Genomic DNA, 23968 nt, shown 5'->3' with positions numbered 1-23968 from the left:
TTGTGTTTTGTGGTTTTTTGTTGGGGGGGTCTATATTTTGTGTGTGTGCATATGTACACGAAGAGGCAGCATTTTCAGGAGGCCACGTTTTACCCTTAGGCTCTATATATACTCTATTCTCAAATACGTACAAATTTACAAACTTTTCAAATGAAGAAGTAGATTCAAAACCTTCACCAGTCTGGCACTATTGTGTACTCCCTGCTGAGAAAAGAGGTTTTTATCTTAAATTGAATGCAAAGACATGATTTTGCAGAGGGCACTTGTGCACACTTAGGTGTAGATGAGCTGTTGAAGGACTTAATGTAGTCAATGTGCAACAGAATCAGCGTTTCTGGTACTTGCTTGCTGCTGGCATCACCTTTGTCTCCTGTGATTACCGGGTAGGTCCACATGCAGACTCTTTGAGCTTTGCTACCATTTATTAATTTTTAAATACACTACAACCTGTGAATTGTATCCGTAGAGAAGAAGCTGGTTTATTTAAGAGCATGCACGTTGAGAGACTGTATAATATATTAATAGTGAATGTACCCTTTTCAGATTTAGTTAGTGTCTTGTGATGCATCCGTGTTTGCTGTCTGCTTGATGTTCTGTGCTGATTTTTTTCTGGCTTCCATCTGCAGGTGTGCAAAAAGAAAAAAAGTTGATCTAAGTTTACAAGAGAACAGTGTTGCAAACTGCCCAAGATTCTTAGTGGAGCTTGAGGATTCGTTGAACTGGTTGCTATTGCACTCATGAAGACCAGATTTTATAATTTCATAGGATGCATATGGCCTATTTAGAACAGAATTGCAATACCCTTATCCCTGCTTTTCTGATAAGATGGGTTGTTTTCATAAACAAGCCAAGTCTCAATAGCAACCAGTAGTACCCTTGGTACTGCTCATTTGTTAAAGCAAGGTTATTTATTTTCTGTTAGGAGCAGAGAAAGCAGTTGAGGATCAAAACAAACATCACTTAATACAGTTTATAGATTACAGTCAATGGAGTGTCTGCTATTTTTTTTTCTATTTTTGTATTAAAGTATTGTGGTCCAATCTAATGTATTTATTCGTTTATGTACAAACTTGGAACCAAAAAGTTAAAATAGTATTATCGGAGGAACAAGTTGAAACTCCCCAGGTTTGGGAAGCGAAGTGTAAGTTACTCTTGAAACAGTGAGGCTACGTTTATTTTGTGACAAAACAGGATAACAAGGAATCTGTCCTCTATCTGTAGACTAGTGTTGCTTAATTAGCTTTTTGGGTGGAATATATGATAAAAAGATAGCTGATTTATTCTGTTTATTGCAGATTTTCATTATATTGTTAGGAATATTTAAGACTTTCCTGTCAAGTCCGTGTGAAGCTTTATGTACAAGCTAGTAGTGTGAGATGGCTTTTCTTTGTCCTTCAGATGGAAATATCTAGGCAGTGTGCTTTCCTTGCTTGATGTAGTCCCTTCATGTGAGAGGTGTTGCATTATTGCAATGAAAGTTTCGTTGTATATATAAAATAGCCATAGTGGAGGATGCAATATAATGTGTCCATTTTAATTTGCAGGTTTCCACACTGTTGTGGTTCTCTGGGCTTGTTTTTTTCTTGAAATGGTAGGGCTCGGAAACAGCTGCAGAGGGATGAAGTCTCCGCCTCTCCTCGTGGCCGCGCTCATTGCGTGCATCATTGTTTTGGGTTTTAATTACTGGATTGCAAGTTCTCGCAGCGTGGATCTGCAGGTAACTTTCCTATTGCTCTGCATGTCATCTTGTACTTGTGTGGGTAATAAACATTGTCCACAAGGAGCACACTTCCCCCGCACGTGGTGAGCCAGGAGCTTCAGCTTCTTGTAGGAATTCTCACAAATATTACAGTTGTTGCTTATCAGCTAGGGGGAATGCGAGGAATGCCAGTTTGTGGGTGAGAGGGATCCAAAACTTGAAGACCTGCATTTCTGACACTTGTCATTTCTGCTTACCCAAAGCATTCAGCTATCTTGTGCTGTTCCAGTTTACAGATGTGACAAATGCCATCCTCTGTTTTTCTTCCCAGCTGTACGCTGAGACTGGCACTCCCTTTTTAATTCGAATGGGCATTTGCAATTTGCTCATCTCCCTAGTTTTTTTTCTTACATGACCCGTAAGAATGTGTGCATACTTTCCCACTAAGTACAAAGAAATTTAGCTTGTTCAGAAACAGTGCTTAAAAATCTGAATTTGTGTTTCTTAGAAACCTCTCCTAAAGTGTGCACACAACTTACATGGAATAATTACCTTGTCTGCCAGTTTTGTGACAGTAACTGTGTTTTTCTGTGACTGTTGAGCTTGGGCTTTAATTCTTTCTGGAGCGTGCTTTCTGAAGTTGAGTATGTGAATAAAGTTTCTGTTTTGTGACCGTGTATGCAGGATGTGTTTTGTTTGGTTTGGTTTGGTTTGTTTTTTTTTTTCCTTCTTGTTTTTAACACACAAACCTAAAAACTAACAACCTGGTGATTCAATATGGCTGTTGAGAGCTCCTCCCCAGTTTTTGCGTTGAATTTATGTCCACTTTGTAACTGAGCTGATCTTGGCACCAAGTTGACAGCTGTAGGAAGTGACCTGCTCTTTCACCTCAGTGGGCACGATTGAAACAGGACACGTGCCTCTGGCTGTGCGCTTAGGGACGTGTCTCAGCTTTTCCTTGGTGGAAGGTGTGATGCCCCATCTTCTGGGGCTCTCATCATCCTGTGTTTTCCCTTTAGTCAGTGGCCTCAGGATAGTGGCTACCAGCGGGTTGTAGCTATGTCAGCACTGCTGGAGCTTTGCTGTCAGCCCATTAGTTTGTTGGCAATACTTTGCAGCTATTATGACTGGAGTGGAGTAAGTGCTTTCCTTTGCTCTTCCAGATAAACTGCAAATCTTTTTCCTTCCCCTTTCCATTCTCTAGCTTTCTATGGCAGAGAAGCAGAGTAGGTGGGCAGTAATATGCAGAGTACTGTGGTGTAAGAAGATTTGGTCCATTTTCTTGGGAGTCTTGGAAGACAGACAGTTTTTGTTGTATCTACATTTTGATCCACAGGGAATCCCCAGGTCTTTCTACCTGGGTAAATTCTGTTGACCCTCCCTCTCACCCTTCACACCCCCTGTGTCTTTGTACTCTTCCTTGCTGCCAAAGAGCAGTTTTTAACCTGAAGTGTTTAGAAACAGTGTCTTGCAAAACTAAATCAATACTTAAAAAGAAAAAAAGAAACAAGGTGGTATAGCGTCAGGCTTCATTCCTTACCTTATGTCTCTGTGTTTGTATGTGGAGTATGTGATGGTGTTGAATTTTCTTCTGATTGCCACTGGTCTTTAAGCAATCGAGAAGAATGATGCATTTTGGCTTATATGTGTCTTTGTGTAACAGCCGTATCTCAGTTGTTTATGTAAAAGTTGGGCAGTGATGTCCTCCCTCTATGCTTTCCCAGGTCTTCCAGGGAGACTTGTTGATTTGAGAGATTAGTTTTCTCTCTGAGTTAGTTTGGGATCAACAGTGGGAATTGAAGTGACTTCAGAGTTGTCTGGATTAAATTTAAAAAATTATTTGACCTTGTCCTTCAGAAAGATTGCAGACTGCAATGTTTTGGGGTTTTTTTGGATGGGTGCCTTCTTTTTTTTTTTAAAGCTGATGTATCGAGGCAACTTTGCATTTCTCATGTTTTTAACTGAAATTTTGATAGTCTCTAGAGAATATGCTGTACTGTTAATTCATGCAGAACTGTGTGTGTGTCTGTGTGCGTGGCAGGTGTCCCCAACTGATACAATACTTTGATGATGTTAGCATTGCCAGCTCTGTGAAATTTGTCACTCCTTGAATGTATGGGAAAAGAGCCCAACAAAGGGGGAACGGTTCTGTTGCTTTGGCTAATTTGCTCTTCCTCAGGGTCGGATCATGGATCTGGAAGTCAAAGTCCAGAGGGCAGCAGCAGAGAGGGGTGCTGTGGAGATGAAAAAGAATGAATTCCAAGGGGAACTAGAGAAGCAGCGACAGCAAATCGACAAAATCCAGTCCTTGCACAGCTTTCAGATTGAAAATGTCAAGAGAGCACATCAGGAAGAGAAGGTAAGTCCTTTTCTAGCTGTGGTTTTCTGTGAGACTCTGGTTTACCAAGACAGTATCTGTGATGGATTAAGGTTGCTCTAATGTTCCAACTGGTGGGCATACAATCAGTGTTCGTGTTGCAAAACATTTAATTTATGTATCATAGCATAGTAGTTAGAAATGGGCATTGAATGCTTATTATAAAATTAATCGTATAATATGTGAAATATTAGAAGCTGCAAGTAACAGTGCTTCTGAATAAAATCTTTACCCTCTCTGTAAATCACTGTGATCAACCATGGGCCTCTGCCTTTCTTTCCTGTATACTGATGTTTTAAAACTCAAGGAAAAGAAGAAGCTGCACCAACATATGTATTTAAATTCTCAAATATATTTGTATATACTTGTAGGCATAAATGGTTGACGTGTATTTCTAAATGCTTTACAAATTTTGTGCCACCTTGGCCTTTGGCCTCCAAAACGCAGTAGTGCTGGGAGACATCAGAAGGTTCGAGTAGCCTTTTGTGGTGGTGCTCTTGGCAGTGCAGCATTGCCAGAGGGGTCAAAGTCTGTTGTGAAGAGTATGAACGTACCTACTTAAATGGTGGAGTGTACAATCACTGCTGTGTAGTGTCTTGCAAACCGTTTTGTTGTGTGTTTTCCTCATGTTGCTAATGCTGCCTCAGGTGTGGCTGTTAGTCATTAATATCACTTTTCCTCACTGTTGCCTGAAGTGTTTAGCTGAGAGTGTTTATTCTGGGTTTATTGGTTCTCCTGTAGAGTATCTTGACTGAAGTTTATAGATCAGCTTTCCAGGATTATTCTTTTCTGCAGACTGAACAGACACAACTGGTGATGGTAACAGGTGCTCTTCAGGTAGAAGGTTGACCATTAGGTGATGGTTCTCTGCTCAAAACTTGCAGTATATGAAGAAAATAACACCAGAATAATTTTTGAAGGACTGAGAGGAAGAGAAAAATGGATAATAATGGAAGGCAGAACTGTTTCATTAATATGCACATCAGCACTATATATTTTTAATTTATTTTAAAATCAGTTTTATCCAAGGTTTTAAAAGAAATAATAAACCAATTCTTTTTACCTCTTTTGAGACAAACATATTTCTTTGATAACGTCTTTGTTTTTTAATCTTTGTGTATACTTTAAAAAAGGTGAGGTATAGTTAGTTAATTTATTTATTTTAAATGTATGTATTTATTAAAAAGATACCCCAGGATAATCAGACAGCATTTTGTCACTTCTGCCTCCTAATAGTGGATGTTGCTACTGAGTACTGTGGGAGTTGAGTTTACTCTTCTCTGGGAAGGTACTCCAGTTTTCATGTTGGTGAAACCCTTCGTTCTCTTTTGGAATCTTTTTGCATTCCAATTCCATCCTGCAAAGAGTGAAAGCCCATGCATGAATTAAAAAAATAATAAAATTCTAAAAAGGTAACAAAAAGGGAAACAGAACCAAGTATTTGCTTAATTTACTCTACAGTCTTTTTTACAAGATAAATACATTTTATGCTTTCTTTTCGTAAGTAGACTTTCTGGTAGCCAAAGGTATTAAAAGTCACTGGAACTGGAAGTGGTGGCCACGGAGTTTACAGTGCAGGCTGGCCAGATGGTTGGACATCGAGAGCCGGTGACAGGAGCTCACTCAGTAGTTTTGAGGAAGCTCGGGTGGATGAAATGTTGCTTCTGCCAAGCATATTGTGCAACCTTTCTTCTTCAGATTATGGTGGTACCAGACAAACGTAGCTGCTACCACGCAATCCACCTTTTTTGTAGTGGTGGTATTTTTGAGTCTAGAGGACATGTAGGAGCTGTCATCCATTAAATCTGGAATCTGTGCCAGGAATAGTGGTAAGAAGTACTTTACAAAACCAAGAATGCTGTTGGACATGAAGCTGAATGTGGTAGTCTGGGGAAGAGTCAAAGTGGCTTCTGGAAAAAAAAAGCCTGCTTCTAAAGTCTGTTGGAGTTTCCTTCTGAAAGAGTCAGTGACAAGGAGGAAGGAGACTAATGAATGCATTCACGCCTGGAATTGTGAAAATCTGCGCACGCATGGCTTACAGAGAAATTATGCAGCTATATGGTAAGACAGTGTTATCACAAGAGAGAATGATAAGGCAGAAGTTACAAAGTAGTTTAGAAACAAACTGGATTAGTTGTTGTAGTGTGGGGAGGTCACTGATGGAGTTTTGGGATGCTGGGAAAGGGATGCAGAAGAGAACAAGGAGGATACCCAAAGCTGTGCAGTAGTTTACAGGAAACTACAGGTTACAGGCTGGACAAGATTCAGGTGAGCCAGCTGAGGAAAGCTGTTATGGACATCTCCAGGATCCCAAATGGTTCTGGAAAGTTCTTGTGGCTGGGAAAGACAAGGCGTGGTTGTTCTCCATCCACTGATGGGCTTCAAGTGTGATCAGCAAGTTGTAGTTCAGGCTGGGCAGAAGAAGTGCTCCCCATACGATAGATGGTGAAGCTGCATGTGTGTGTGACATCCATAATGCCCAGTTGCAATGGGTCTTTGTTGGTTAAAAAGCAACTGGATAACCTTGGATGAACATCTGCCCTGCCACTCAATAAAAGGGTGTTTGATCTGGCTCTAAGCATTCCTCAACCAGATGTAGCTGCTGCTTGGAAAATACTGTAGTTTATGGCTGCCTTGGTGTTCGTTTGGCATCTAGTGTTAGAGACAGCATGCTGGGCAAGGTGGATTTTGGGGCACATGTAGTATAGCTGTTCCTTCTTCGTAAGTGCTTTTCCCTCCATCACCCTAAAACACTGTTGTTCAGTGACAGAATACTCTATGAATCTTGCTGTTGAAACCCCAGGAGATGAAGCTGTAGGAATCATTAAAGTGCTCTAGTGGACTCATCTTTTGTCTTCTGCTTTCTGTGACTGGAAAAGAGCAATGTTTCAGGAGCCTGAAGTGGCAGGATGGGTGTGTACGTGCTTATGCACCACTTTGTGGCAAATTCAAGGTTTGCTCTTTTTGTGACGTGTTAGCTAATACTCTGCATACATATTTGTTTTCCAGGTCAGTGATTAAGAGTAGAGTGTTGCTTTATGGCGAACCTATGTGTTTGTCAAAAGATGCCATCCGCCAAGCTGGCATGGATCCATCCACTCTGATTTAGGAATGTTCCTTGTATGACAGCAGGGAAGAGAAGGAAAACTTTGTTCTCCTCACTAAGAAACTTGAAGCAGCTGTCCTGGATCAGAGGTTATTCTGCAGAGGGGTGTGGAATATAAGAGAAGACTGTTAGAGTGCTTTTTTTTGGTGTCTGTATCTGTATCCATGTATAAGTGTGTTGTATATTCACAAGTGCATACATATTTGTATACACACACAGGCACACATATATCCTTGTTTTTTCAGCTCTGTGGATTGCAGTGGAATCTGGGACTCCTGGGAGGCAAGTAATGAATTCACCCTTTCTGGCTATGGGAAACTTAGTCCTTGAACTGAGCTTTATTTACCCCATGAGGACTAGCAGCAAGTATTTACCTAGTCCAGAAAGGATGAATGCAGATCCAAATCCCAGGTCTCTCAACTCGCTTTTAAAGTAATACAAACTGTTTAACTAAGTAGACAGATCTTTGAGTGATAAGCAGGATTTTCTTGTTCTTAAACAAAAATGAAAATCCTTTCAGCCGATGTGTAGGAGTGAATGATCTGTCTCAAAACACCCACTTTTTCATGGAGACATTTTGATTTTTCTATTTATTGAAGAAATCTGTATGGGGGCAAACTTTCACAATCTGGACTCCTGACCTAAAGCAACTCTCAGGTAGCATTTGAGACCCATCTTAATTGCAGTTCTTCTCTACTGGCTGTGTTTTATTACTCTGCTGGTAAAATACAGCATAATTATGCCACTGATTAGGCTTCTTACCAAACTAATACACCAACAAGGTATTTGCCACGTGTAGATCAATATCGGTGGCATTGTGGTAACCATTTTGAGTTAAATTTCCTCTTATTCTAGTAGTACTGCCTCTGTACTACTTGGTGGACGAGGGCATAGAGGTAGGAGGTAGTCAGAGCCTGAAATACGCTGTGGGCTCACTGTCCACTGAGGCAATGTAATCCTGGGAAACTGCTTGTTATAATTATTCTCTTAGGTCTCAGTATGCGTAAAACACTTCTGTCACCAGACTGCTTTTAAAAAACCTGCTTGAATTTTTAAGGATTAATGTAGATTTAGCAAATGTCTTCTGGAAATCCATACAGAAATAGACTGGAGAGATCAAGAGAGCTTACGTGAACTCTTAGCAACAACAGATAAGGAAGCAGGAGTGCAAAAGGGCTGTTCGTAATCCATGAGCAATTTTCTAAAGAACAATATTCTATATGGTTGTTATTCAGGACTCGTAGCTTCTGGGATGTACACAGTCACAATAGTCTCTCTGAAGAGTGTAACAGGAGAACAATAAGTATAATCTCTCTTATTTTTAACTGCTAGAACATGCTTTTGTAGTTTGTCATTTTCTTTGGATTTATGTGATTCTTCCCCACCCCACGTGTTGTTTTACTGAGGAGAGGGGCCAAGCTTTGTACATTACATGTGAAGCACGTCATTGTGCTGTTGCTCAGTGTCTTTTAACACTGGCCACAGCTGCTCTCGCTTCCCCTCCTGCTGGGAAAATTTCAATTCCCAGCACAACCTTCAGAGACAAATACCTATCGGTATGCAGAGAGTCGGCTTAACTCAAAAGGAATGGCAGTGGGGGGAGCAGGGAGAAAGAGGAAAACCTGCTGTGAAAAGGAAAAGGTGCCTATGTGTCGTTTGTTTTTGGTGGTTTTTTTAGACCAAACTGTGTGGTATCTTCTAGCTTTAAAAAGGCTTTAAGGAAAAGCAAGCTCTGCCTCGTGCCCCACTCTGCTTGCCGTACCATGACTTAAATTACCAAGAGAAATCATCCTGCATACTCATAACTGGAACGGCAGAGGTCTAGAAGACTACCTCTGTTTAAAATATATTTTTACATGGTGGAGAAAGTAAATGGATAGGCTGGGACTAGCTGAACTGTAGACACCCTAGCAGTAGAAATTTAGAGTATGTGGAGCTTGAGAGGTAACTGCTTCATAACAAAATGAATGGACAAAGAGGAACGCAGAAGGTATAGTACATATATCTGTACAGGTTCTATATTAAGATTCTCTCATCATAGAGTTCTGTTTTGTTTACACTGCCTACTTTTTGGGTTTTAATTAAATATAACGATGTCCTGAAAGTCCTGTAGCTGCACGTGGCTTATTTTCTCCAGTCCCTGCACCAGTAAAAGTAATTTACTTGCATGTTTCAACTACCTCTCTCTTCTACTGAGAATATAAGAAATTCTTAACAATTCTAGTGCTTTCTTCAGTTTTGAGGTCTGAACTGTGCCATGTCATGGTGCATGTGTCCTTTATCACAAAAAAAGAGTGTGTTGATCACTTTTAGCAGAGGATGTGAAACACGATTGAGTCCCTGATCTTCACCAGAATCACTCTTTGGGAATAAAGCTGTGGTGTGTTTTTGTTTCTGGTCTTTTTTGTTTGTGATTTTTAAAAATTATTATTTTTAACTTATTTGTTTGGGGATTTTTTCCTTTTCTTGAGGATGGGAAAAACTTTAATTTCTGACTGGAATTCAGTTCAGTGCAAAACAGATTTAAATGAACAATGTATCCTCCATTTTGGGCTTGAAATTTGTTTTAGACTTGACTTAATTGGTGCTCCTCCACTGAAGTATGTATGACTGTGCAGCAACCTAAAAGAGAAATATTTTAATAGGGATCTTATTTATGAACTTTTTTCCCCCTGCTTTCTAGTACCTAATTAGCCATTAATCTCATGTCATAGAATAAAAAAAGCTTTTTGTGAGTAGTATAAATAGTTTCTTTACTCCTGAAGATCATTTCAAAGTGGTGAAGAAGAAGAGTAAAAAGAGGGAAAAGAATTGATGATGTATGTTACTAGAAAGGTGTGTGCAGGGATGTACATTTGCAAAAATAGAGAAAGGGATGGGAATTTCCAGTTACAATTAAGAAATGAGCAACAGATAATCAAAATATGGCTTAAGTTGTGCTACCAGCAGGGTGGTAGGGAGCAATTAGGGGCATGCAAGGCAGAACAACTCCTTTTTGCAGTAAGGATTTAGATGAGTTCAAGTTAATCCTGAAATAGATGCCCTTCTTCCCCCTGGTTAATTATAAATGCTTGCTTTTGCTTGTTTCTTTGTGTGTAAATGTTACATTCCCAGCTTGCTTTGTTCCCAGTTGGTTTGGTTCTGAGCACCTGATTTACCGATGCTGTGGCTCATCTGTTTCTCCTTGTGAGAGCTGTTATTTGTGAATGCAAAGCCCCTGTTTTTCTTAGATTTTAGTCCTGAAACCAGTGCTTACTGTCATCAACTTCTTTGCTGTTTTATTCCTTTTTCCTGTTGCAATCTCATTATGCTTTTATATACACTATGCACAGTCAGTGTTAGAAAGCACATATGTTCAGTGTGCTTGGGTTAGCTTGTTTTATGATGATATAAAATGCTGCAAGAGTTAGTATAGTAATGCCTCCAATGGATATGTTTATGGAGGCTACTTTGTAAGGCATTAATTGGATCAAATGCATGTAAATAGTTCAGCGAATGTGCTCAAAACATATGCTTTGAAATAATTTATCTTGAAGTTTCCTCACAGGTATTCCTGCATTATGCTTTGGTTGTTTTTTGTAGCATGAACTTTAACTTTTGTGTTTCTTAAGTGGAGTATGACTTCTGTATCTGTGGTGAATTTAAAAAAATATCTCTGGCAACTGTAATTAAAACAATTGCTGTCAAGCTGCAGCAAGATTTTTCCATCACTGCTGGTGGCAGTGTTGCTTTTGATTTTTTGTTTTCCGAGGACCTGCTGTCCACAGGATTGACTCCCATCAGGAGACTGACTTTTCCTCAGTGGTAGTTACAAGGACTTCTGTGGAAGACATACCATGTTTGCAAACATAATGAACTGGTTCTATGTTACAGAGTTCCTCTGTCACAGAAGATCAGATTTTGATACATTGTGAGTTTCCAAAAGCTGGATTCTCACTCCTTGGGATCATAGGTATTGTTTTGTGTGCTGAATGAGGTTTAAAATGTTTCTTCGTAGAACTGAGTTTTAGCCTGTATTTGCTGAGTGCTTCCTAGCAGTTTGCTTTCTTGACCTGCATAAAGCCATAAAAGAAAATAATGTCTGCCTAAGTCACAGCCATGAGGTGAAGATTAGTTAATGCTTGGATGACAGAAGGAGGAACAGAAAACCTGACATGATTGATGCAGTCAGATTGGAAGCCGACAGTTGGAGATCTGTCCTGTAAATTATTAAACAGTATTTCCTGCTCAATGTAAACAGCTAACTAGATTTTCATGAGTTCTTTTCCTGGACTCTTATGCACATATTCAGGAGGTAGGTGTGACATTTGCAAAAGGAAGTTTTGTATGCAATACAGAAACACCCAGGCATGCTTCCCCCCCCCCCCGCCCCCCACGTTGTGATTTAAGGAGCCTTTTTTGTATGACAAATAACTTTATTCACTTCAGCTAATCACAGTTACTATTGTCCTAATGTACAAAACATTTAACACTTATCTGCTTTACTGTCAAATAAGTGGTCCTGGTATTTGTGTGTTTCATGTTAAGAAAAAATAATCACACCACAACAAACTGTGGGAACATAAAATTGCTGTGTCATACTGATTTTTCTAGTCCATTGAGAGTTTCTGGTAGTGGCTAATGCTGGAAACTCTGAGGCTGATAATCGTAGAACAAACTGGTTACATTGCTTATGCATTAGCAAAACATGGCATTTCCATCAAAACATTAACTTCCTTTCTCTGATAAACCAGTGCAAACAAATCTGGAGCCTTTTTTTTTTTTCCCCACCCATCCTATGAGAAAGAAGAGGGAGAAGTATTAAATAATCCTAAGTATATGTTGTTATTCATGTTGTTATTTTTTCCTTTTTAGCAAATGAACAGGTCCTTTGCTATTGAGGTTTCACAGTGGTGTTCATGACTTGGCTGTATGTATAAAATGGTGTAGGAATATTTATTTTATTGGATTGAAAACAACTGCCTCTGAATTGACGTAGGAATGACCACCTCTTTGAGCAGGGACTCTTTAAGGGGTCAAAAAAAGACAAATCTACTCCTCTGCTGTGTGCTGTCGCACTCAGATTGACTGAACACTTTGCTTTTCCTAAACAACCAGCACTTACTATTGTAGTCTTTGTGCAAAAAGGCACTGACAGTGTTGTCAGAGTTTCAGGGTCACTTGTGCAGCCAGAATGGATGCAGTTCTTTGCATTAAAGTGGTGTGGACGTATGTACACATCAGTACTTGTGCAGAAATGTGTGGAAACTGGCGACTTGATGTACCCTGATCGAGGGTGCTTTCCTGGGAGAAGGATGATGAGGAGGTTGGCAGTGACATGTAAGAAATGTGCTCCTAAGGCTGAACTGGATTGTGTCTGAAGGGTCAGTGGATCTCATCTTTTTGTAGTCTCAAGAAGACTCTTCTGCACCAGACTTCGTAGGTGTTAAATGTGGATGTGTGTTAGCCTGACATGTGTCTCTCAGGAATTAGTTTAATTGAGGCATAGTCCTGTCAGTATTCAGGTTTTTTGGGTCATGTGTATATATGTGTCGGTAGAGCAGGACTGATGGAAGAACAGATGAAATATAAGTTGACTGCCTCTTCAAAATGAGAGAGAAGTGAGGGAATGGAAGAAGATCACTCCAGCATCTTCTTATCAAAGTGTGGGAGAGGATAGTGAGGAAAGTAGTGGAATGCAAGGGCTTCACGATGCTTTTGTAGAGTTCCTTTATGGTCTGTGATTAATGCTTTCATAGCTCATCCGTGCTTGCCTGCATGGAGGTGTATTCGTTCCCTGGTGAGAGGGTAGCTGGTAGCAAGCTGTGCTATGGTGTTTTCTTCCTTCCAGGGATAAATACAGTAAATCTAACTGTGACTGGAATTGTGAGATTAAAGCAGAATAAATCTGGATTAAAACAAGAGTTAGTTGTTTGTAGGAGTGAATCTCTGGAGCATCTAAAAGTTTTTGTGTTTGGTTGTAACCCAGTATTCATAAAGAAAAGATCTTCTTACAAGTGCTTTGGTTGGTGTTGTTTATAGTGTTAATGGTGGCACAGGTCCTTTACAATTAAAACATTATTTTCTGTTTTGATCCTTCCAGGCAGTGCTGATAAGAAACATCACAGGAAATGAACGATTGATCCAGGATCTACGAGGTATGTCATGATACCTCTCTGCAGCTCTTATACTGTTTTTTAAGCCACCTGTTTTTAACACTTGCATTTTTCTGCTATCTCTGAGGATGCCGTGTTCCAGTCACAGAGGTGGCACAGGAACTGTGGCAACTTAGGTCCTGCATCTGCATAGTTCCAGTTCAGTGAAGTGTCAGAATAATCTGAATCAGCAGTAGGATTTGTCCATGTAGTGCTTGATGTAGGACTCCTGACCCTTACGATATAAAATAATGCAGGATAAAATTAGCTTCTATGTGTATTGTTAATATATTTATTATTCATTATACCTTTTGCAGCATATTCTTGCATTCGCCCTTATGTGTTTGCTTTGTACATTTAGCACTAGGGGAATTCACCAAATCCTATATTAAATAGGAAAACTTGGTCTAATTTGTTTCTAGTCATGTTGGTGCTTCAAAATTGTGATTAGCAATGTACTTCTTAGGAAGCCTGGGGAACAGATCCTAAGTTCTATAAATATATATAAAGGTAAATATGTTGTGGTGCCTTCTTCTGGTGCCCTCACACACAGCTTTTCATCAGGAAGAAAATTAAATCATAGATGCCTCTGTTTTTGAGGCAAGCATTTTAAGCTTGGCTAATAAACATGAATACCATTTTATATTATGTTCTGATTAGTATTTCACAGACCTAAAGATTTCCTGAACTGAAACTTAGCAGAGCAAGGGCTTGCAAACAAGTTAGAATATTCCTTATGAAGAAAAGGAGGTAAAAAAATCTATGTTACACTGGTTTTGTTAATATGTTAGGCTGAAAGCCTATTTTTAGACAGTCCTGTGCATCTTTGATGAATAAATGCAACAATTATCTATGCATTTGTGTACAAAATGTAGTGAGCCTGACAGGTGGAGTTAGCGTTAGCATGCTTACTCTTGATTTGTTTTTCGATACTTCTGTTGTAATATGTGTAGGTATTGATGTGTATGTGTATTTTAATGGATATTTTAATCCTGTTTTGGTCAGAACAATTGAAAGAGTTACAGAAAGAATATGGGAAGCTGCAGACAGATTATTACTGGTTTCAGAAGAACCAGACCAACCTTGAGAAGAAGTTCTCATATGACCTGTAAGTATGTTCTTTCTGAAAGATGGTTTCCAGAGTTGTAAGTGACTTGCTTATAACATGGAGTATTCTTATGACAGCTGTAGTGCTGTTAGTAAATACACACTTTTAAGGAGAAAATAAAACCTGACACATGTTCTGAAATTGCTCACAGTTGATCTTGGAGAAGAGCATAGATCTTGCAATGCATGGCATTTCAGTATCCACAGATTTATCCCATACTTCTTAATGTTCCTTCCATTGCAGGAGGAAAAAGGTAGCAGTATTCTCTTTCTCATTCAACTCTTAAGTTTGGGGGAAAATTGAAACACAATGAGGCTAAACTCTGGAGAAGTTTAAAAACTAAGATACAGGATACCCAGTGAGAAGCTGAACCTCATGGAGCTGCTGGAGATCTCAGAAAATTTCTGGTACAGTTGTGGTCAGAGCCATGTGTTCTGCATTACAGTTCATACCTAGTCATGTTTCTTGTTGAGACACGGATAACTGAACACAAATGCTTGTCAGTATCCTTACACTTAATATAGGACTTGATGTAGGACTCCTGGCCCTTACGATATAAAATAATGCAGGATAAAATTAGCTTCTATGTGTATTGTTAATATATTTATTCTTCATTATACCTTTTGCAGCATATTCTTGCATTCGTCCCTGATGTGTTTGCTTTGTACATTTAGCACTAGGGGAATTCACCAAATCGTATATTAAATAGGAAAACTTGGTCTAATTTGTTTCTAGTCATGTTGGTTATTTCTTATTTATTTCTTATTCTTTTCTTATTTCTAGGAATTTCTCCTGGGTTCTTTCAGTTCAATAATGTTCTTGTTCCCTCTACCTGTCTTCACATCTTCTTGTGTCTTCCCTCTGCTGTGTGGATGTAGAAAACCAACAGGATTTGCTGTTTGCATGTTCTCATAAGAATTTTCCATCAAGAATATAATTGCTCTAGTGATAAGTATTTGTCCAGGAGCCACTCTTTAGCCAGACTTTGTAGGAATGTTAACTAAAATCTCAATGTGGCAGTCAAAGAACATGAATTCTGCAGGCCAGACTTGAAATAATTCTTTCTTCTTCTTTTCTCTGCTTAAGAATTAAGGGTAAATATTAGAGCTTTTGGGATATTTACAGGTTACCAGTTGGTTGTGTACTATTTTTTTTTTTTTTTTTTTACTCATTCAGTAATGATGACCCAGTTGGATCGGCTTGTTGGAGTTTTAATAATTTAGGACTTGTAGGAGAAAAGTAGAAGGAAGTTGGAGACTTAAGTTTGTACCAAACTTTGATTAAGCCATGTTGCACTTAGGTGTCTGTTAAGGTACTCTTTCCCTCTATGCTTGTTGTGTACCACAGTTGTTAAGCACCATCACTTTGCTGTTTAGTTAATGACAGAGCTGGTACTCCTGGATTTCTCTTGATAATTCTTTGCTAGTTAGAATGTGTGTTTGCCAGCATCTTCTTTATAAGGCTGAGATCAGCAAGAATAAGTGGATCTGTAGGTGTATGTATGCACCATACGGTCATGCTCTACATGAGTGGTCCATCCTAGGAGCACTGCATTGGTATGTGTGTATGGGGAAGTAAGAGAAGGAAAATGCAGTGAGTCTGCTTTCTGAAAACTCAAGTTTACTGCCCATGTCTGGTGAAATATTTTCAAGTATAGCTCCATTGAGGAAATTTCTGACAGAGCATCCCTGCTCGTGGGAGTGTACTGTAAAGAATCCCTCTTTGTTTAGCAGAAGGTTGGATCTGGAGGGTACAGCTCCAGGGCCAAGGCTGGCTCAAGGTGAAAAGCTAACAAGTTACGTTGGTGAAGATGGGTTTGCTTGTGTCAGGGTAGGTGTAGAAACAGTCAGGACTTACACTTTTTCTCTCACTTTGTTGAATAACACTGAAGTGTTCATTTTCTATTTCTGGAATTTTTTTGTGGCTATGCAACTGAGGAAAACAAAATTTGAACTCATTTTTTGGTGGAATTATTTATAGCATGAGCATCCTGTAGCATTCACAATTCTAGCAGGAGCATATATGAATATATTTTTTTGATTGTTACTCATTGCGTACCTTTAGGGGAGATGTTGGAACATTAATATTGCACTGTTGTAGTAAGTTACATTACTAACTTTGCGTTGTGTTCTGGTAGTCGGTAGAAACAGATTGATCGTACTTCGTTACACGCGTTCCTCTTCGCTGTTACTGAATGCTTATTTAATAGTGTCATTTTAAATGCTTACAAATAACCTTTTCCCAATGTGGTTATGAGCCTAGAAAAAACAAGTATTATTAGAAACACTCAAAATGTTATGAGCCTAGAAAAACAAGTATTATTAGAAACACTCAAAATGTTATTTTTAATCTGTCTTCCTTCCTCCTCTCAAATATTAGGAGTAAAACAACATGTTGCCCCTCTGCTCATCTTCAGTAAACCTTGGCAGGAGGGGGCACTAGACCTGCTTTTGTGCTATGCCAGTGTTTCCTCCTTTGACTTGGAGTTGCATGGATGACAGTTTTGCACCTTATGTATCAAGTACACTTTGTCCAGTGGAGAGATGAAGAGAGAGTATTATCATATAATTGAAAATGTTATTAAAAGGTGACAGAAATCAAATGCCTTTTTCTAACTGCACACATCGTAAATCACTCTTTTTAAACAATCAGATGTTGCACTGAGGACAGTGATAAAATCAGTTGTGTGTGTGGAAAGCGTAAGAACAAAATTTGTTAACTTCAAAGGCACAAAAATAATTGTTTTTCTCATGCCGAAGTCTTGAAGTTTCATCTTAGCATTTTTTTTGAGCAAGCTTGGTTAGGATTTACATGAGTTTTCTGCTATAGTCTGCAAAAGGAGTGCATGTTCCTCAGCAGTTGACTTAGGGAGATACACTTAGTGCACATGGTGCCCAGTGCTGCCTGCTTGCAGTAGAGCTTGTTCAGCAAGAGCTGACTGTTTACATGCCACCAACTCTTAATCCCCCTATTTGTCTCCCTTCTTGTGCTCGTTCCTGCTAGAGATCCATCCCTTTCCCAGCCTTTGGTCCCATAGTAACTCCTGTGCAATCCTGACGTGTTCTACATCTGCATCCCATCATGTGTTCCCTGCCCTGGTCCGGCAACATTTTGGTCCTGTTGACTCATCTTGATGGGTTTCACTGCTGACATGGGAGCTGAGTCTGACCTGGGACAGCCCTGGGACTGTGAGGTGGTCTGGACATGGTGTTCCTTGATCCAAGTCTGCAATTTAGGCTCCTTGTTGCCCTTGTGCCTCTATGCTCCTTTGGGCTCATGGACGTGGGCCTTGGATGGGCTGATGGCTCCTGTGGTGGGCCTGGGAACAGTTGGGGAGGGTGTAACTTGGGCTCCTTTGTGTGTGCGCAGATGAGCTGTTTATTGCAGAAACTAACTCTGTGTAACCTTGTAAGAGAGAAAACACACATGGAGACTGAATTTAAGAGCACTGTTTTTGCCCATTTGAAGTGTGTCATAGCAATGCGATGAGGTGGAGAAACTAGTGCTGTTCTTGTGCTTCAAAAGTTGTATGCATAAGTATTAAAATCTCCAGAAGGCACTTTTACAAGAAGGGAATTCCTTCACAGATAAAGAGTTAAAAATTATGAGGATTTGACACAGATAATAACTTTATTTTCATGCACAATGTGGGACGAAAGAGCATTTATGAGAGATTGCTCTGTCTCCAGCTTCAGGTTTTCTGTATACTGCATCTTTCTCAAGCTTGCAAACTGAAGTGCAGGCAATTCTGATGTTCTTTTATTTCCTAGAAATTAGTGAATGTGTGCATAACTCAAACCTAATGCTGTTTTATTGTCTCTGATATTCACCAGCTTATGAAGCACTTTTTATTTTGATGACTCTTCCATATAGTAGCATTAGCAAAACCAGACTTCAGAATAAAGCCTTCTCAAGAACAAATGGTAATAAAAGTAATTAATTTGTCAGTTCACAAAGGTAATTAATTTGCCAGTTCATAGCATATCTGCCTACCATTTCTCTTCCCTTCTGGATGTGAGCTACAGAACAGATTTTTTGCTTTTAAAAAGGGAGGTGTGGGTGGAGAAGGGTGAAAGTGCAACAAAAACTGGTGACTTGCTGTCATAGAGGGCACGTGCCCTGAGAATTCCTTGGATTCGGTAGTACCTTTTTTGCAGCTTGAGAAACTGGAACATGCCTGTCTGAAGGAGCTGCTGTAACACGGGGGTTATTAACACTCTGCAAAAGCCAGGCTCAGAAATTAATCCCCCTTCCTTGGGCATGCTCCACAGTGCAGGGGGTGCTGACCACGATTATGATTTTTCACCGCATTTTCCTCTAGCGTGATGCACTTCTAATCAGGATCCACCCAGACCCACCGCTGCTCGTCCCTCTTACGGTTGGATCAAGGCTTACATCTGTATTTCTGTTTCCATACTAAGAAAGGCTTCAGGGATCAACATTTATTTTGACTTAACTCGTTAGCAAAAGACAAGAAAATTCACCTAGCTTGTTGAACTGGTCTAATTAAAACAGTCTAAATTAATTTCTTCCATTAGAACTTGGACCGCCTGCACCATGAGTTTGTCCTGAATACTTAGATTAACATCCCATTTTTTCTTATTGACTTGTCAAATGTAAGCACAGGTAATAGAACTAAGAAAATAATAAAATGAAAAAAAAAAATCATTTTACAAAAGAACATTTTAGAAGATTGTGGATGAAAGTTAACAACTGCTCACTTGTTCATGTTTTCTTCAGGTCACAGTGCACCAATCAGATGAAAGAAATAAAAGAACAATGTGAAGAAAGGATAGATGAGCTTGCAAAAAAGGGTGGTGATGTAGCACAAATCCAAGAAAACAAAGACTTATCAGAAGATTCAAAAAAAAATGGCCAGGTATGGTTTGGATAATTTCTTAAAAATATTTTTCTTTGCAATCCTTAAGTTGTTTTCTACCTTTCTGCTGTCTTCATCTAGCATTAGCCCATCTCCTGAAGTTTTGCACTGCTTTTCTCACATTTGTTGAATGTTTCTGATCTATGGAAAATTGAGTGATTCCAAGGACAGAGCAAGGCGAAGGTCCTGCAGGAGACCCCTAATCGCTCCATTTCTGAGATGGGCAGAATTCGGGAGGTGATGCTGGGAGCGGTGTGGAGCCCGTTAAAGTATATTTAACACTGCTGAGCTTTGGCTCACTGCTCCTTTGACTTCATTAAAGGACTTAGTTGTTTTGTGCATTGAGGAAAAAATATAGTAATAGTAAATATATAGTAATAAGTAAATAAAAAGCCCATTATTTGGAGATGATCATTTGTTTGTCACACATATGTATCTTGTTTAACGTCAAGATGTGAAAATACTATTTGGAAAGTTGACGTGGGGAAAACCATACTAGAGGGGTGGTCAACTTAATTTCTAGTGTGGCTTTGGAGCACATTTTCATTGCAATCGATTGCACCAGAAAGTTTTGTTTTGTTTTGTGGTCTGAGGGTTTTTTTTTTTTTACCATTTCCAATTTGGAAGGGAAATAATCACAGAAGGCACCTGAGGAGTTTGGCTGAAGCCCCCCTACAGGACAATTTCGGTCTCCTGCAGCAAGTCCCATAGCCGGAGACAATCTTTACTCAAAGCGGGCAGTAGGTTGGGCAGGGCAGGTTCCTTGTTCTCCTTTTAATCTGCAGATGAAATAACCAATAATATAGCTACAGCCTAAATAAATCCTGTCTGCTTGCGTTCCCTAGTATCTGTGACGATGTTGTGTACGTCAGGCTGCAACCTTCCCAGTTGTTCTTTTGCGCAAGGATTCCGACTTTGTGCTTCTGGAAATGCTGGGTTATTTATCGTTAGTGCAAGGTGACCCTGAGGAAATGTCTGCTTTTACCCAGCATTTTTAGCTGGAATGATTGTTGTTTGTAAGATGTACATGCTTATGTAATGGAAAGATCGGAGTTAAAATAAAACAGAGGAAGAAGATGGAGTGTTGGGTGGTAAATATGCAGCTTTTCTTACAGCTCTGTATTTTAAAGAACAGTGTATACTTTTCAGTTGAGGAATACACAACACGTTCCAATTATTATGTTTTTATACAACCACTTAAATTTTCAACATGCACCATTTTAATTTATTTGACACCATCCTTAAAAATCACAGAGCTAGAAATTTAAGGTAATATAACTTAGGGGCTTTTGCACATTTAATTAAGAGATAATTTCTTGCTATTAAGTGAATGTTCTGTATTTTCACAGAAGAATTCATGCCCAGTATAAAGTGAAAAATGGTCTTATGTTCAGTTTCTGATGATTTCAGCTGTAGAGAGTGACCTCAAGAGGTTGAATTATTTATAAAACAGAAGCATTTTTAAATACAGCGTTTTTATTTTCATGACGGAAGATGGAGTTCTTCTGAATATCTTTACTGCAGTAACCAAGTAGTCTGGTAATAATGGCTTCTCAAGCTTTTAGAAGAGTTAATGCTAGATTATTTGTTGTTGATGTTGGACTTCATGGTGTTGACCCAAAGTCTTGAGCTCTGCCTGGCCTTGACTGAGCTTAAACAATTGCAAAACAGCCAAGTAATTATGTGCTACAAATCCTCTACAACTTTGGCTTCTTGGTTATTTAATGGCTTCTTTCTGCAGACATTTTCCAAATAATTGTGTGAAGACTTGAGGCAACCTAGTGTTTTATTAACCTGCTTAGAACAATGGGTAGCTATGGTCTTACCAGAAATTCTAACAGACTTTCTGTTGACCATACGACTTCCTATACCGTAAGGTTTCCTATTCATTTGTATAGTACCAGCTATAAAAAGATTTACATCTCCACATATTTGTATGCTTGTTGTTCCTCTGTGTCTTTTGATTATTTTTTTTAAACAAAACAAAAACCCAACCAAAAAAATCCCCATGGAACAAACAGTTTATAACAGTCTGTATTTTTGCACCAAAGCTGGTATAGCACAATGTGGGTTACAGGAACATTTAATGTTTAGTGTTTGTGTGCACTGAATTGACATAGCTCTCAGCCAATTAAATGCTAATATGAGTAAAAGTTGTACATAGAATGTTAATTGCTAAATTGGAAGATCTTCAAGGCGGTGTACATCTTAGTCATTAATCCTCCAGCAGGCCAGATGCTGAGAGCAGTCTAGTACCAGTATTTAGTACATTCTTAAGTAAGCTCCATCACATTAAACAGATATTCTTGTCTAGTTTGTTGATGTAAGTTTTTCTTCTCTTCATCCTGCATTCAACATAGTTTTAGAACAGTTTTGTACAGGCTTCCTTAATTGAAGTCTTACTATGCCGAAACTCAGTTTACCTGTCCCTGTAGATTACTAACAGTAGTTAATGCCATCTGTTTGTTGCTCTGCTGACTCTGACACAATAGCAAGGCAACAGTGGAGCGATGTGCGGTGTTACAGTTCTGTGACCCTTGGAGAATAATAGGTAGTGTTTCTTGTGAAGTGCTAACCAAGAACAGTAACCTCTTTGACAGCTGCAACTAGATTTGAAGGTGGTGTGTTAAATTCTCCCATTGTTTTGTGTTGTTATACAGAAACATCACTGCACACTCAAGATTGTGTGGTACTTCCATCACCTTATTTCAGGCCAAATATTTCACAGGGTATTAGGATTGTTTTTCCCCTACTGAATTCTTACCCGATTTTTACTTCCCTTCCAAAATCTACTGGTTATATAGGCCAATGCCTGTCTGTACATTCACTTTATATAGGTCGATATTCAACTGCCAGCCTTGAAGCAAGCCGAGATCAAGCAGGCCGACTTGGAACAGCAGAAACCCAATGAAGATATACCTAACGCAGCACCTACAGTAAAAAAGGTAGACCCGATGGAGGCTAAAGGTGAGGTGAAAATCACTATCTTACTAATTAAGAACGTTTAATCAAGCATTTAAAAAACATCTTTGTACACAAGATTATGATGGAAGAAGTGACCCCAGTAGACTGAACTTTAATCATTTTTCAGGCTGTGGAGAGGTATAATATCTATTCAAGCATTTTTATTACCAGCATTCCTGCTGGCTCAGTTTTGTTGTAATTGACATGCTACATGTAAAGGAAAATACAAATATTTACAATTCTGTAGTCATATTCGACATTTAATACCCTGCTTTTGGAAGAAATGCTCTGCAAGCACATTTAAAATTTACTTTCTTACTAAGTTTGGCACATCTAGCCTGCTAGTCCTCCCTATGGAGTCAGTAACAAGAAGTAAAACACAGAAACCTGATGCTTACATAGCACACTGCATTTTTTATTTAATCTGCTTGTTTCACCTGCCTAATTTATTAACTGCACACACCAAAATTTTAGGTAGGTAGAAGTGTGAATCTATTGACAGTAAACAATGTCACAGTAGACTCTACAAATCTCATTCTTTAGCTGTTCCTAATAGCAAAAACATGGGTTATCTTATTTCTCTTTGGAACTGATGTAGTTGGAAGATACTCTTTCACAGGTAAAATAAGAATTGAATGTCAAGGATAAAGCAGTATTCATTGAAGGCTTTCAGCATGTGCCACCACTGAAACGCATTAGGTTTTTTACTCAGAATCATTTTTATTGTTCACAGAAAGTATAAAGGGCCCAACTGACATCAGAAAACAAGAGCCTAAGGCAGAAGAGGAGAAGCTTTCAAGTGACCTGAAAAACCCACAGGATTCACTCAAGGTTGCTGAGGGTCATAAGGAGATGTCAGAGATGGAGCTGAATCAATCTGAAGATGGGAAACAGGTGGCGGGGCAAGATGCACTACAGCTGGCAGCAGAGCAAGCTGCCAGTGAGGAAATTGAGAGGGAGCAGCTCCTAAACTACAATGCTAAGCAGGATGACTCACCCCCTGGAAAGCCTGGTTGGTAACATGTCATGTACTGTTAAGAACAGTAAAGAAATGGAAATGTGGAGTAGAGCACGGTTTCTACAACAGTGGTGGCAGCTGGCCGGACTCAGTATGAGGTTTTGTAAAGCTTAGTGTGAGACGCAAAAGGGTAGTCAGTCCCCAGCAGTCTGCTACAGACATGGGTAAAGCTGGAGGCTTTTGTTTGTGCAGCATGGAGCTGCCAGGCTGGGTTCTTCTGCGTCACTGTGGTAGCATTCCAATCTCTCTCTCCATTGGCTGTACAAGGTATGCGGGGAAATGAGCCCCACTTTTTGGTGTTGCAGCTTTATAAGAATCTGATGCATTTGCAAAGGATGAGGCGTTAACCATCCAAAGCATTGATGAGAGGTATTGATGTTTTGCAGACTTTTTACAGTGTCAGTGTGTAAATGCTAGCTGGCCCTATTTCAAAATAAGCTAGCATGAGTCAAGCTCAGCCTTAAGACTTCAGGTATCTGAAGTTCATTATTGTGAGTCTGCAAAGCTGCAGATCAGAAGTTGCAAAGGTGCCAGTTTGTGGCATCAACCACATGTGACCCAGAACCACGTGTCTCTACATCACTGAGCAGCAGAATATTGATGTTGTGCCTACACATGACCAGAACCTAGACATCCCTCTGCCTGTCTGGAGGAACTTGGTCTCAGGTGGACCTACTAGCTCA

The 23968-nt window shown here is 39.4% G+C and overlaps 1 protein-coding gene across 3 annotated transcripts in view; it reads left to right on the top strand.

Moving 5' to 3' along the window:
- GOLM1 (golgi membrane protein 1) overlaps positions 1–23968 on the top strand; it is a 36682-nt gene that overhangs the window by 6405 nt on the left and 6309 nt on the right. For all 3 annotated transcript variants that reach the window (XR_013923523.1, XM_080362359.1, XM_080362360.1), the window contains 7 exons: positions 1545–1717; positions 3879–4058; positions 13265–13319; positions 14322–14424; positions 19165–19303; positions 22141–22270; positions 23001–23279. Coding sequence is in view for 2 of the 3 variants with exons in the window: in XM_080362359.1 (XP_080218485.1) it covers positions 1589–1717; positions 3879–4058; positions 13265–13319; positions 14322–14424; positions 19165–19303; positions 22141–22270; positions 23001–23279 (1015 nt within the window). In the remaining variant the exon portion in view is untranslated. The remainder of the gene's footprint in view (positions 1–1544; positions 1718–3878; positions 4059–13264; positions 13320–14321; positions 14425–19164; positions 19304–22140; positions 22271–23000; positions 23280–23968) is intronic.

The sequence above is a fragment of the Nesoenas mayeri genome, assembly GCF_963082525.1.
Source record: "Nesoenas mayeri genome assembly, chromosome: Z".
NCBI lineage: Eukaryota > Metazoa > Chordata > Aves > Columbiformes > Columbidae > Nesoenas > Nesoenas mayeri.
This window is presented reverse-complemented; position numbering and strand designations above follow the sequence as displayed.